Source organism: Lupinus angustifolius, chromosome LG17, assembly GCF_001865875.1.
Source record: "Lupinus angustifolius cultivar Tanjil chromosome LG17, LupAngTanjil_v1.0, whole genome shotgun sequence".
In the NCBI taxonomy this organism is placed as follows: Eukaryota; Viridiplantae; Streptophyta; class Magnoliopsida; order Fabales; family Fabaceae; genus Lupinus; species Lupinus angustifolius.
Window position 1 is genome coordinate 20,814,797 of NC_032025.1, and position 14,697 is coordinate 20,829,493.

A 14,697-nucleotide genomic window follows, 5' to 3' on the forward strand; every position below is an offset into this window, starting at 1 on the left:
GATCCATCTAAAAATTTAGGTAGTGAGATTTAAAAAAAAACATAATTATAAAATTAAAGTTGTTAAACTATTCGATTAGATTGGATGACATTATATATAATTATATAAATGTTTTACATATATAATTAATAATATATTTATATTTGATTAATGTTTCTTTCTCTTTTTAGATTGGATGGAACAAAATATTAAATTAAAATATATTCGTTTTAATTTTTAATTTTCAGTAGTCGTCTATATCTTTCTTGAGTTATTTAAGATTAATGAACTTTAACCTGATCGAACCAGATTGTCACAATCCTAAAAAATCCAAATATTTGTTTTATTATGAGTGCGAACCAAATCTGTTTTTAAAAGTCGGACTTTCTTGTCAAGCCGAGTCCTCATATCATTCACTTCCTTAGCCACATATAATAAAAGGATTCCTTATAACCCAAAAAAAAGTAAATAATTACTCATACCATAAAAATATATTAATCTGCCAATTTTACCAAATTAATCTAATTGCCAATATTCGAGGACAATACTCCAAAGTATGTTACAAGACAATCATGTGTGCAATAAATATGGAACTGTGTAAAAAAATCACGTGATAATTGAAAACTTTTGCAAAAATGTAGAAGTTCCAACAAATATAATGTTTAAAGTGAATAGTTTATTTCAGTAAATAAAATTGACACATCATTGGAATAAAATTGACATCTAGCTAGATATTAAATGTATCAGGACAAATAATACAACTCTTTAAAATTTGTCAGGTACCAAATATATTTGTGTTATGCTTCTAGCTAGCTGGATTGAAAAGGCCAAAGATTTTGTGAATACATAACACAAAGGATTAAATTAACTTAGTTCTAAAATTCTTTGAAACAAAAAAAAAATGACCATGGAATATCCAACTTGAACTCTAATAAATCAATAAAAGTTAGATGATAATAAAGCCTTGTGTTTATTTTTTAGTACTTATCAACAAAGAAAAAAGAATTAGTGTGTATTAAATTGAGCATATACTCTCCAACAGTTATGAGTGAGAGGCCTCAAATTCAACAACAATTCTTTTAAATCATATCCCAAATATTGTCTTATATTAATAAAAGTATGCAATATTAATAATTAAAATTTCATTATTTTTCTATCTTTGTTTTATTGTTTTTGGTGCAAAATATAATCTGACATAGGATATCAGAACTTATTCAAAATTTAAACTCATTATTAAGAGTATTAAATTGGTTCATATAAAATCGAATGCTCCCCACATTAATTTTATAGTTTTTATACCAATAAGTTTTTTTAGTACTAACAAATGTATTTCTTCATTCTTTTGGATAAATAATCAATCTTTTTCAGAGTAAGTGAGTGTTCCTCCCAACAAGTATCGTTCTCAAGAACAAGTTTTTTAGAAATACCAAAATATCATTAAATTTGTTCTTAAAAAATTTATCTGATAAAAAATATGTGAAAAATAACATAGTGACACCTTAATTTTTAGTATAATAGTTTCAAAGTTGAGAAAATAATATATATAATTGCAATTCAGTGTTTCTTATGCACAGTATATCATTCAATGTTTATTTATTAATTGATGTCAACTTTTGAGTGAAAAATACACACAATATTTTTTTCCACAATGCAAGACATGAAACTCTTAAAATATTTACTGTAATCATCCTCAAAAAACCTAAATATAATTTTGATAGCCAACACTTAAAAGAAATGTCTTATTTGAGAATTCTAAAGCTTCGGGTATGTTGTATTCTAAATCAATTCTTTAACCCACAAAACATTTAAATAGTGATATAAGACTCCATTATATCTTCAGAATATCTAAAAATGTTAACATTTTAATTTCTGTATATAACATTTATTAGGAGGGATATTCACATACCCCTAAAAAAATCAGTTTCTTATTAATAGAATATTTTGTTACTACCAAATGTATGATAATATCTTTGGAAGTACCAAAATAAATTGTTTTTTTAGATAAACAATTTGTGTTTTTTAGGGGAAAGGGGTGCACGTGTCTTGAATATAACTATGGTAATTGTCATAGATTGCTTTATTTATTTATTTATTAATTATGTTAACTCTTAAAATGATATTAACAATCACGATTCTAAGTGCAAATTTATTGTAAATTAAACATAATAATTATAATCAATTAAAACCTTATATATAATTTGTGACATCAAAGAAAATGCATTTAATAATATATGCAAAGCTGCCTCTCTTCCTTCTGTCTAATAATGGCATATTATATGAAAAAAATATGTATGTATAGTATATAAGTTTTATATAATATTATTATATCTATCATTCATGTTTTATCATCATTGACTCTTCAATCAAAAAGTAATACAAATAAATGATACATAATGTAACAATTATATATAAATCTTTACATATAACAGTACACTCATTACATATGCATTCAAATTATAATATTACTATACCATACCCATATTTCAAAATGCAATTAAAACTTTGCTGATGGATTCAAATATTAATAATATTATCACTTGAAAATATGTATTAACACCTGCATTTTTTTCATATTGCTAATCACAGAAATAATCCGTTTACATAGTAAATTCAATGATTAAAAATGCATTTTGAGTAGCTTTTGGAAAAAAAATTACTTAGTGAAACTAGTAGTAGTTTCTAGTAGTAATTTTAACTTAAATAATTTTTTTCAACCAAACAGAATTACTGGTACATTAAGTAATATAAAAAGTGGGACGACAGATATGGTCCCATAGGGTCCACAAATTGAGCACAATGATGTTCCAATAGCCACCATAGATATGAGAATGATTACAAATTGAAAGAACAAAGTCACATTGAAATGTTGAATTCTTATAGTTGGTTTCACACAATCCATTATTTTGAACAACATTGGAACACAAATAAATGAAAATTAAGAATTACATGAAACATGATGATCACAACACATCATTTTCTTCAACACCTACCTATGGTTCACCACCAAGCTCCACTCGCAGATTGTCATATGGATAAACTTTTGGTGCCTGATACAGAGAAATTAATATATAAATTTGTCAGCATGTGCATATGAAGCTTCAAAACAAAACATATCAAAAAAGATATAGCTAATGCATGTCATTTTAATTTAGAGTGAACACTCATCTTTGTCTTCGAAAATTTTTGTAAACGAAATTGATTCCGGGAAAAAGTAGAAATCCAAACTAATACTCAAAGATCATGAATATAAGTCATAATAGTCCCTCTAATGAGTCATAAAAATGATTAAGTTGTACATACAAATTTAGAGGGACTAAAATAGGTCTATACTCTTTAATTTATTCAGAAATATTAGTGCGGGTAGAAACAAATAACTAGAATATTTCCACCTGGACATCTTTCACAATCCCAAATCCCAGATCCACTTATAAACTGATGGATAAATAATTCGACTCATTCGCATATGGATCATGAATGTTCGGAATCCACGCAAGTACAAGCAAGAATGCAATCAGGATAAAAAGAGGGAGTTAAAATGGTATACACTATATGCAGCATCTTTACGAAAAAGATAGTGATTAGTAATTGTGGTCATTGGGTTGGTGGTGTTTGGATTTGGACTCTGTCCTGGCGCAGAGAATTATTTGACTGGAAAAGGGTCGCTTCAGGAGGAGCTTTTAAATCTAGTGGGTGGTCGTAGCTTATTGAGAATAGGGATGATGTCTGTTCCTGGAAATCGGAAGCAGGGGGATGTTTTCAGCTAAAGCATCATTCTCTTGACTTCAACATAACTACCAAACTGTGCCTCATGTTATGGTTGCTGGAAATAGTGGTTTCTTCAAAAAACTTTCGAAGTCGAAGGTGTCTTCTAAAGTTAAAGCATTTGTCTGGCAGCTATTCTTGGATAGGATTCCAACTAAGATTAATTTATGTCATCGCGGTGACTGTTCCTAATCTTGTATGCTGTACATGCTTCTTGATGAGGCGTGTCAACACACTTATTTTGGTAATGCGTTATTGCAGCATACATTTGGTGCAAGTTTTATAATTGGCTTGGTGTTAATGTTGTGTAGCAAGGTTGCCTCTTTCAGCACTTTCAGGACCAAGTCAATATCGTTCACGATAAGCAAGCTACAAGGTTTGTCTCAATGTTCTACGGTAAATGCGGTTAAAAAAAATGCTATGATTTTCAGGCAAGAGAACTTTGATGTGGGTTTATCAAATGATCTTTTTGTATATTGGTGTATGAGTCCTTCACATTGTATTGCCAGAGTAAGGTGATGCAACTCTTTTCGGTTGGTTTGGTACCCTCCGGTATTAGTTGGAGTAAAAAATTTGCTTATAAAAAAATGGTATACACTATCAAAGAAAAAAATATAACACTGTCATCAACAGAAATTCTAACATAATATCAATAACTAAGATAGATAAATGGTGAAATATTGAGGATGCATGTTGAGTCTTTTGTTTTTTTTTTACTTTCTCTCCTATTAACCTTCATTTCAAACTTACATCAAAATTCAGTTTTACTTCCGTAGGTCCACTATGACGAAAGGACCAAGACGGTCTCTTTACAACCCTGTCGGTCAGTACTTCATCTAACCATCAGGGTGCCTCAGCATTATAACCATATCTAGCTTAGGTGTGTAAAACAATATTAATATAGTCGCGTAACCGAAAATTGGAGCTGTCTTGCCCCGATTTTCGGTTACAGAACTAATATGATATACAATCTCAGAAGTATACACAGTAAAATATCTTTTAACACCCTAAGTCCTAAGATAGGTAAAGGATGTAGATAAGTCCTACTTAAAGACGTGATACGCAACAGGCCCAGATGATCTTTAATATGGTAATACTTGAAAACTAAAAACACGTCCCCTATGCAACGAGTGAGAAAAATAATTTCCTTCTAAGTTCCAACAATAATCAATCTCAATCACATTTAACATTCTAAATAATATCTTATGAACAACTATCACAGATTTGAAATCAACAAACATAATATACATGAAACATTAAGACGATCACAAAATTTTATCTAAATTAATCATGAATTATCTGTGATTGATAGATAATATAAAAGGGAAGACCAGCGCACAAGACTCCCATCTAGTGGGTTCTGGGCAGGATTATGAATGACAACCGGTTGGGTTCGCGTTTTACCTTCCCCATCCCCAAACCTTGCAAGGTTTTAAAAATGAACTACATCTCACCCCAGTCGACTTTCGAGTTTCCTCAACCCAAACACATATATAAGGATAGTTTCGTAAAAACCTTCATTTATAACCCTATCTTCAGTATTATATCTACAGACAAGTGGGGGTGAATTCGAGTTGGGCGAAATCACCAGTACCAATCCCAAACTCAAACAAAGCGGTTTTCCCATCTGATTCGGTTGGGCTTGGATGGGTACTCACTGGTTCGATTACATTGTCATCTCTAGGGAGGATAAATGTAAGCAGATTAATCTAATAACAAATGCGATATGCCGGAAAATCGAGGCGCTTACAAATGGAATCTTGGAGGCTTTGTCATTCCACACAGCCAACAATCCCAGACCCACGAAAAAACTCAATCCACCACTCAACCATGCCAATGCTTCATACTGTTTTAAAAAAATAAATAAAATAAATAACTATTTCTCCACAATTATTAAATCCAAAAAAAAAAAGAGAAAAAAAAAATGTTATCACCTTTCCAACAGTATCAGCAATACGATCAATACAGGGTTCAGGATATGGAGTACCATTGTCCCACATAAGTTCATCACTAGCCGGAAGCTGAAATAAATAAATAAATAAATAAAATGTTTCGACAAAGTTTTAAGTTGACTATCGACTGCGTAACACAGTCTTTTATTTTTATCGGGTATAGGACCAACTATGTATAACATCGAAAATGAATAGAAAGATTAGGGTTAAGAGACTAACGGGCTTGTCAGGTACGATATGTTTTCCAACGGGGAGGCCCATACCGGAACGGAGGCGAAGAGAGGAAGCTACTGATCTTGAAACGACGCCGTTTCCGCCTAAGATCCTTGATGCTGCGTTTGTCAATCTTCCTGCCATGGTTTTTTGATCCCTTTGATTCTTTCACAAACTATGAAGTAATTAACATTTTAATACGAACTGTGTTTTAGGATTTATTATTTGGGCCGGGTTTTATAGATTTTACTTTGGGCTCATTTTTATATGTATTTTCATATAAAATATTTAAAAAAACTTTTGTTATTCTTGAGGATGACAATAAAAAACGAGTCTATAAGTATTTGTTAAAAGTCAAATCGAATTTAATGAGAAAATATGTTGTGATAGGGTTTAAGTTTGAGTTTTATCCGAATTCAATTTCTAGGTTCGAGTTTTGTATAATTGATTCTCTACTGTGAACTCGTCTTGAACTTGATTGATATATGTGAAATTATGAAATTGCAAGATTGTGAAGAAAGAATACTTTCCTACTATATGTTATGACATCATGAATAGTATACGTTTTGGACGAGTTATTGTGGGTTCGAGTTAACCAAAACCCAACAGGGTCGGGAATGGTAGTATTGTTTTTAATCTCGTTGAATTATAGGTCGAATGCCATGTTGTGCTAATTTGCCTTGTTATATTATTTTTTTAAAACAAAGTAAGATAGTTCCACTATAGATCGAGTATCTTATCACATTATTTTATCTTGTTAATTTTTTAAATAATTTAAAGTAGTTCAATTATAGGTTAAATGCATTGTCGTGCTACTGTATGTTGTTATAATAATTCAAAAGGGAGGTGAGGTAGTTCCACTAAAGGGATTGTGTCTCGTCACACTACTTTATCTAGTTATACTTTTCTTAATACTTTTAAAAGTGAAGTAAAGTAGTTTCACTACAGACCGAGTGTCTTGGCGCACTACTTTATTTTGTGGTAATAATGTCTTGTCACATTATTTTGCCTTGTTATATTTTTCTTAAATAATTTTAAAACAATGCAAAGTAGTTCCACTAGGCCGAGTGTTTTGTCGTGCAACTTTATTTTTTTCATAATAATAAAATAGTATAAAGTAGTTTCACTATAGATCGAGTGCATTGTTATGCTATTTTATCATGTCAACCTTATAATACAAAGTAGCATAGCACCACTATAGACCTAGTGTCTTGTGGTGTTATTGTAGCTTGTTAATTTTATATTAAAAATATTAATAAATTAACTATTTGCCAGAAGAAGTGTGTAGCCTGAATTTCTCTATTGCAGTAGAGATACGTAAAAGTATGTACTTCCATGCTAGATACAAAAAATAAAAGTATGTTTTTTGGTCTTTTTTAAATAATAAGAGGATAAAGTTAATGTTTTGAAATTGATATAAATGTCGTTTTTATAATGGTATGTATGAGGTGCCTAACATCTTCACATTCTATAATTTATTGTAATTTATAATTTTATTTTTCTATTTTGCTTTATTTCAAATATATTTTATCCCCTTTGCCAAATTATGTTTAACCATTTCTAAAAGTAAATTTTTTAATTGCAAGACTGCCAAGATTATCAAATGAGAGATGTATGGATGAATCTAGTGACTTATACTGAGTGAGAATAATTTAATAATATTGACAATGAGTTAATCATTCAATAATTTAAAAAGATGAGGTCACATAGAGATTAATTATGAAGTGCATAATTTATTTGATTACCTATATTTAAAAAAGTATATTTTAACATTAGTGTTTTTACCTTATATATATATATATATATATATATGATACTTATTGTTTCAATTTTTAATATATATTGCATATTCTGTTATCGGGTCTTAGATCCGTCCTCGAGTTAACTATTGCTAACGGCAAATAGGAACATAAAACTACCTTGGTGTCACAAATATATAAGTATAGAGTAGGGGTTGTCATATCCACAATGACTTGCTAGATACTAGTTTTTCAACTAAAAATTATTATTTCAAGTTATGATTCAAAGGATTGTTTAGTTGGTGACGCAATAACTCAAAATTGTAATACAATGATAAAAGGAGCTAGGATTGAACTTTACACTTACTATTTGTACACGCCTGATTCTTAAAATTACTAAAAGAACACCACAATTGTGATAACCGCTAATGTCTTGGTCTATACTAACATTTTACCAAATATAGCTCTATGTTTAGTAACTACAATGAAAAATTAAGTTTTATGAACCTTTAAGTATATCTCTATATCTAGTAGTCTATGTCATTCAGTTTGAGAGTTATAGTATTATAGAATTACCAGTATGTCCAAATACTAATAAGTAAAACGTATAAGATGATAAATAATACAAATCTATGTCTAAAAAATATACCACTCGTTGAGTTATGCAAGTTCAAAATAATGCAAGTAAGGAACTAAGCAATTTATTCAGTAGTCGTGCAAAAAGTTGATCAGCCTCAAAGTAAGCATAAAGTAAATACATAACTCAAATATAATCAAAACTTCATGAATTAATAGTGAATCAATGTATATACATCAAGCTCACGTTACATTCAATCTCAACAAGAGTTTTAATTACTCATGTTCACAAGGTGTAAGTAAGATAAGGATAAAACACAACTCATAGGGTGGTAGAACCACATACAAGTAAGCATAAATTAACTCCTCTAGTACTTATACCTTGATTCTATGACTACAATGAGCCAAACTATTCTAGAAACTCAAAAAAGAAGTATTACAAATCAATATTATAAAGTGTGTGTCCAATGGTTCGAGTTAGAAGTCCTTAAATAGTGTTCAGCACACGCCCAACTTTCTATTTGTGACCTTATAGTGCACCAACTTGCTTTGGGCGCACCAAAGTGCATTTAGTGCACCACCCATTGTGCCGAATGCGGCTGTTGCGCTAAGCGCATATGAAAAGGTGGCTAAATGCTGATTTTTGTTGTTGTGTACACTAAGCATGGAAACCTATGCTCAGCGCATCGAGCTTTTCTCATTTTGACGATCCAACTATTCATATTGTAGAGCCATCAATTAGAAACAATATATTCAAAGTTCAGCCCGATCCAATAGTGAACAAATGTGATATCGCGATTTTATTCGGACTAGTCATGGTTGAATTATTGTGTTTGTTCAACACTTATCTTTTTGTCATGATTCCTCCGGATTAAGCCTACAAAATATTACATATATGAGATTTAGCCATTTAAACAAAATTTTAATCATGTATTAGTATAATTTCATTCATATGAGTTGATTAAGTAGTTAAGATGTTGTAAAAAAGTGTATAAAATATGACTAATTTGGCACTTAACAATTATCCGTGTATATATATGAATGATAATAATATGTTGGGAATTTAATAACTAATATTATTTGTATATAGATATTAAACTCATGATTAGTATATTTAATAAAAATATAAATACATCTTATTAATATTAAGAAATAATTCAATATTTTTTTTTGAATTATAGTCTGTATTGGAATAATCCTAAATCCTCCTAAACTTAATGATATGTGTGACAAATGGGTAAGTTTGGATGAATTTGAATTTGGATACTACTAGATGGATGAAAGACCTTAGATCAATCCATATAAGTCCATTTTAACAATATTTTAAATTATTCAATCTATCCATATCCAAATTTAATGGATGAATTTCAATCCATCTATGGTTCCATTTTTATGGATTTGAATGGATGGATAAAAAATCTAGTGTATTTTTATTTGAACTAAAAACACTATTGAAGAAAATTATTTATTTGAAGCTATCTCACAAAAAAATTAAAAATCACCTTTTTAAAAAAAAGAAGTTCTAAAAAAACATTTTTAAAAATCATGTTTTAAAAAAGTACTTTTAATTTTATAAAAGTATTTTTTAACTTAAATTTTTTTCAATATTCTATAAGCATGCAACATTTAAGGTTCTACTTGTAAAAAATTTAATAATAAATATTTATATATGTTATGTACATAAGAATAAAATTTTAATATTAATTACATATACATGTCCTATAACTAATCTTAATTTAATAAAATATTCAAAGTGAGACTAATAATCGTTAATGTATTTGGATGAATTTAATTATCTTGAATATTAAATGAAATTGAAAAGTAATGAGCATCATTTCCTAATATTTGTTTTTTTAGATGGATGAGATATCTGTTCAAATGGATATATTCATTAGATATAATAGATGGATTCAAGTCCATCAATTACTAAAATTATTCATTGCATTCCAACCATTTAAATTTATTAGCTCTAATGGGTAAACTTAGATGATTTTTTTTTTTGATTTGGTGGATAGATTATGAATAATTTTATCACATCTACTCAATGATTTAATCCTCATTTCCTTTTTTAGTATAATTAAGAGCACAAATCATTTTGGATCACGAAATGCCCCTCTCAACAAATATCACTAATACAAATCAAACATTTGACTTTTAACATGATATGATATATGAAGATTCAATAAGGTTTTACATAACACCTGTTGGTTTTTAGTATGAATGACAAAAAATCCGACCCGTGGAAATACCTGCAACGGCTACCTGTAATAATAGCTTTTGGGTGACAATAAGTTTTATGATATCCGTCTCGTGTATACTCGCAAATTTAGAAAGTTAGTTTTTAATTAAATTTTTGTATATCTTATAGTTTTTTATTATTATTTTAAGATTATATATTATATATTTTATTATTATTTTATAATAAATTATACATATTTGACATCATAAATTTATCATATTATTCATATAATAATTATTTTTACATATTCATTATTACGAATTATATATAATTATAATTAAAAATTCGTTGGATATCCGCAAATATCCACTAATCGAAAACATTATGGGTTTAAGAATAAGAAAAATAGGGCTCTTTGTTTTTTTATAATAAAATTACGTGTAATTTGAGTTTATTTGAGCAAAAAAGAATAGAAGATTCTATAGAATACAATTAATATATAAACCAAAAAGTATAAAATAAAAATACAATTAATAAGAATATATCTTTTCCTGATTTGACTTTAGAACCCATCAAATATATTTTATTCTCCCATCCTCACCCTATCTTTTATATTCATAAAATAACATAAAGAAGTTCCTGGGTTCTTTCTATATTAACATAAATCGAAATCCCATAGAAAAATGATTAATAAAAGAAATGCTGAGAAGAAAAAATGAGTAAAAAATATAATGATTTTCTACTCATGTGGCATAATATAAAACGGAAAGAAAATGAGAAGAAAATAATATACTTCTTATGTACTATTTGTTTTTGTTGGAATTTTAAGGAATCAATCATGTTTAAAAGCATGAGGTTATTAATACAAACATAAATTTTCAAGATGAATAGAGAATTAGTCACGATAAAATTTAATTTGTTGCTATTATTCTCCCATGGAAAAATGACACAAGTTCCACCATTTTTTCATTTACTTATACAAGTAAACTATCATAAAAAACTTTCCTTCATTTTTCATTCATCTTCCTATCATAAATTAATAAAATCATCATGTATCCTAGAGTAAAATACATTTCATTCTCTCGTATTTTTTTTTTACCTTTCCAATTTAATATCTCAAAAATTGAAAATCCTAAAATGGTTCCGATTTTTTCTAAATTAAGTCAAGTTTATGTTAAAAATAACTAATTTGACTCACGTTTAAAAAAATTGGGAATAAGTTTTTAATTTTTTAGATCTGAATTGGTAAGATCGAAAAAACATGATAATAAAATGAAATAAACATTTAGTATATCCTATAATCTCATATGACCAAACTTCAATGTCTAAATTTTCTGGGAAATTCAAACCTCTGAAATTTCGGATCAGGTACCATAGGAAAAGGAAGAGCACTCTCATCCAATCACTCTTTCAAACCCTTACACCATTTTTTCTCTCTCTCAAATATTACTCAACTTTCACCATTGCATTCATTTTTCTCCCTTTGAATCACACCAACCCTAGTTAACATATTTCACATCAAATAATCATTCAAAAGAATGAGCAAAACCCAGAAAGTAAATTTAGATGAAGATCAAATCGCGGAGTTACGCGAGATTTTCCGTTCATTCGATCGAAACAACGATGGAAGCCTAACACAATTGGAGCTAAGTTCTCTTCTCCGATCACTAGGTCTGAAACCTAGCCCGGAACAGTTAGAAAGTTTCATACAAAAAGCAGATACCAACAGCAATGGTTTGGTTGAATTTTCGGAGTTTGTGGCGCTGGTGGCGCCGGAGCTTCTTCCGGCGAAATCACCTTATAGTGAGGAACAATTGAGAAAACTTTTCAGAATGTTTGATAGAGATGGAAATGGATTCATAACTGCAGCTGAATTGGCACATTCTATGGCAAAACTTGGTCATGCCCTAACTGCTGATGAGTTAACTGGTATGATCAAAGAAGCTGATACTGATGGTGATGGAAGTATCAGTTTTCAGGAATTTTCTCAAGCTATTACTTCTGCTGCTTTTGATAATTGTTGGGCTTAATTAGGTAAACTCTATCCTTCATCCTCCTTCATCTTAGAACAATAGTTTAATACATGTAATAATATTTTAAATCGGGATTGTGATTGTGGTTTTTTTTATCGGCAATTGTTAGTTGTTAGTACGTTAGTATTTTGTTGTGGGTGAGACTCCACCCTCAACCTCCTACGCCCTATCATCTAACCACTTTATAACTCTTTTTCTGTTGATGGTGAAACTCGAACCCACAATCTCCTGCACTCCATTCCTTACGACCACCCTCTTCACCATCCACCTTAAGATCGTGGTTGTGGTTGTGGTTGTGGTTGTGGTTGTGTTGTGGTTACATTGTATTACTTTACTGCAATTGTAGTCATAGATAATCTTAGTATTGTATGTTTGCAAGTATGTTCTAGAATACAATTTAAAACATTTAAAAAATTTACACTATTAATGCATTCTCCATATTACTTTATCTTAGTGTTAATAATAGGTAGATATGAACAAGATCTTCTCCCATATTGGGGTGAGAGTTCTTTTTTTTTCATTTTGTAAAAATATCATTTTTCTTACTAGAATTGGATAGGATCATTAATCATGATATATTTGACCAATTAAAAACCTCTTATACTAGGAACCTGAATTAGATATAAGAGATTAGAAACTAGGGAATTAGATAATGTGATCATGTTCATTGTATATTTATCTTTTCTGGTATTATCAACGGTATTTTTTTAACTTTTGGGTAAAGAACTAATCACTTTTGGGGTTGATTGTATATTTATCTATGATCAAAATCTATGCATGATTGAAAATAAATGAAATCCAATAGAGTTTACTTTTTTATTATTTTTGGTGTACTTACCCCAATGTTGTGCAGGTCAAGTAAAAATTAGCAAAATCAAAAAACTGATTTGCCAATAAATTTAATTTGATGTATCATATTTTGATTGATTGTATCAGCATTAGGAAATGGTTTGGGGACTGCAAAAATTTCATTCGTTTAGCAGAATCAAACTATGGTGCTTTTAAAAAAATGTTTCACATTTAATATACCCTAGTCATCTCACTTTTGTGTTCTTTTTTAGAATATAAAAGTGATTTATAGACTTAGCTTAAAATTTTATTGTAATCCTATTAGTGATTAAGATATGCTATTCTTGGTCATTTGTGTTGTTTTTCTTGCAGATTAGATACCCAACTTGGATTAATGGATTCAAGGCACAGCCATGACTTAAGTAATTTTTTTGTAGACATTGGTGGTACACTAGTACTATAGATATTATTTCTTAGGTTAATTGTTGTTGGAAGATTTTGTAACGTAATTGATGCCCTTCTCCTATCTAAGGAAGAAAATGAGTTATGTATCTGGGTAGTGCATTACTTCGATTAACTTTATTTATCATTTTTGGACTCAGATTTGCCCTAGACTCGTGTAATACCAACTGTGTCTGCTACCTATAGGTCCTTGGGTAATCAAAGGATCTATGAGTACCCATAAATTCAAAAAACATTAAAAATAATTATGGGTAATTTATGTAATTTTGTGTTTATTTCCTACAATCTTATATGATATTTAGGTAATTAATAAGAGAGAAAAAATGATAAAATGGATTTATAGTTGTAAACATATTTTAAATTGTATATTTTAACATTATGATGTATAATAGATTTAGTAAGAATTGTTCGGTCAACAAAATATTGGAATGTACCTATCAATTAACAACATAACATTAACAATACAACATCACTGTTTAACATCATAATAATTACATTTATGAATTAACAATATAATATTATGGATTAACTATATATATATATATATTTAGGAATGAATAACGGTTTGGTACTCGTGGATGTAGGTATCTCATTGCCCGAACTCCTATCCATATAACAGTGAGTTTTAAAATCTCGGATCTCAATTACTCGCAAATCCAAAAACATAAACTTAGATCCAACTTGTTGTGAATATTTTTTGCATATCTCTACGAGTCCGGTTATTCATTGTCGTGGTACTCCAATCTCATATGAGGAGTACTAGACATCAATTTTTGGGTGATGTGGATGTTGAAAGGTGTGATTTTTGAAGATTACAGCTGAACAATTTATTTTATGATTTTTGTGTGTGTTAATATTTATCATTATTTTTACTATAATTATTTCATGATATTTGTAGAGCAAATAAAACACTGAATTACTTTGCTCTTAAACTATGAAAAATCTCTATTTGATCCTTACAAAATATAAATATTGACTAAATTGCTCTTCTAAAAGTTAATTTTGAAGACTTG

At 29.2% G+C, this 14,697-nt stretch overlaps 2 protein-coding genes across 3 annotated transcripts; one reads left to right on the plus strand and one right to left on the minus strand.

Moving 5' to 3' along the window:
- On the minus strand, nucleotides 2,822-6,094 carry LOC109331542 (NADH dehydrogenase [ubiquinone] 1 beta subcomplex subunit 8, mitochondrial). The gene is made up of 4 exons (XM_019566108.1): nucleotides 5,913-6,094; nucleotides 5,676-5,762; nucleotides 5,492-5,587; nucleotides 2,822-3,026 (listed from the first exon to the last, which is right to left on the minus strand). Exons 1-4 carry the CDS (start codon nucleotides 6,048-6,050, stop codon nucleotides 2,970-2,972), a joined length of 378 nt encoding a protein of 125 aa, XP_019421653.1. The 5' UTR covers nucleotides 6,051-6,094; the 3' UTR covers nucleotides 2,822-2,969.
- On the plus strand, nucleotides 11,813-14,230 carry LOC109331540 (probable calcium-binding protein CML11). 2 transcript variants are annotated; one of them, XM_019566105.1, is made up of 3 exons: nucleotides 11,813-12,434; nucleotides 13,595-13,636; nucleotides 14,211-14,230. In XM_019566105.1, the coding sequence occupies exon 1, from the start codon at nucleotides 11,939-11,941 to the stop codon at nucleotides 12,428-12,430; it is 492 nt and encodes a 163-aa protein (XP_019421650.1). In that variant the 5' UTR covers nucleotides 11,813-11,938; the 3' UTR covers nucleotides 12,431-12,434; nucleotides 13,595-13,636; nucleotides 14,211-14,230. The 2 variants fall into 2 exon arrangements, with proteins under 2 accessions (XP_019421650.1, XP_019421649.1); XM_019566104.1 differs by lacking the exon at nucleotides 14,211-14,230 and having other exon boundaries at nucleotides 11,815-12,434; nucleotides 13,595-13,741.

Bases quoted from the DNA above. Each gene is read 5' to 3' on its own strand.
- LOC109331542 (XM_019566108.1), bottom strand. From the start codon at position 6,050: ATGGCAGGAAGATTGACAAACGCAGCATCAAGGATCTTAGGCGGAAAC. The intron at 5,588-5,675 runs GTGATAACATTT...TTTTTAAAACAG, and splicing joins TTGCTGATACTGTTGGAAAG to TATGAAGCATTGGCATGGTT. The intron at 3,027-5,491 runs GTAAGCGCCTCG...TCTCTGTATCAG, and splicing joins AAGCCTCCAAGATTCCATTT to GCACCAAAAGTTTATCCATA.
- LOC109331540 (XM_019566105.1), top strand. From the start codon at position 11,939: ATGAGCAAAACCCAGAAAGTAAATTTAGATGAAGATCAAATCGCGGAG.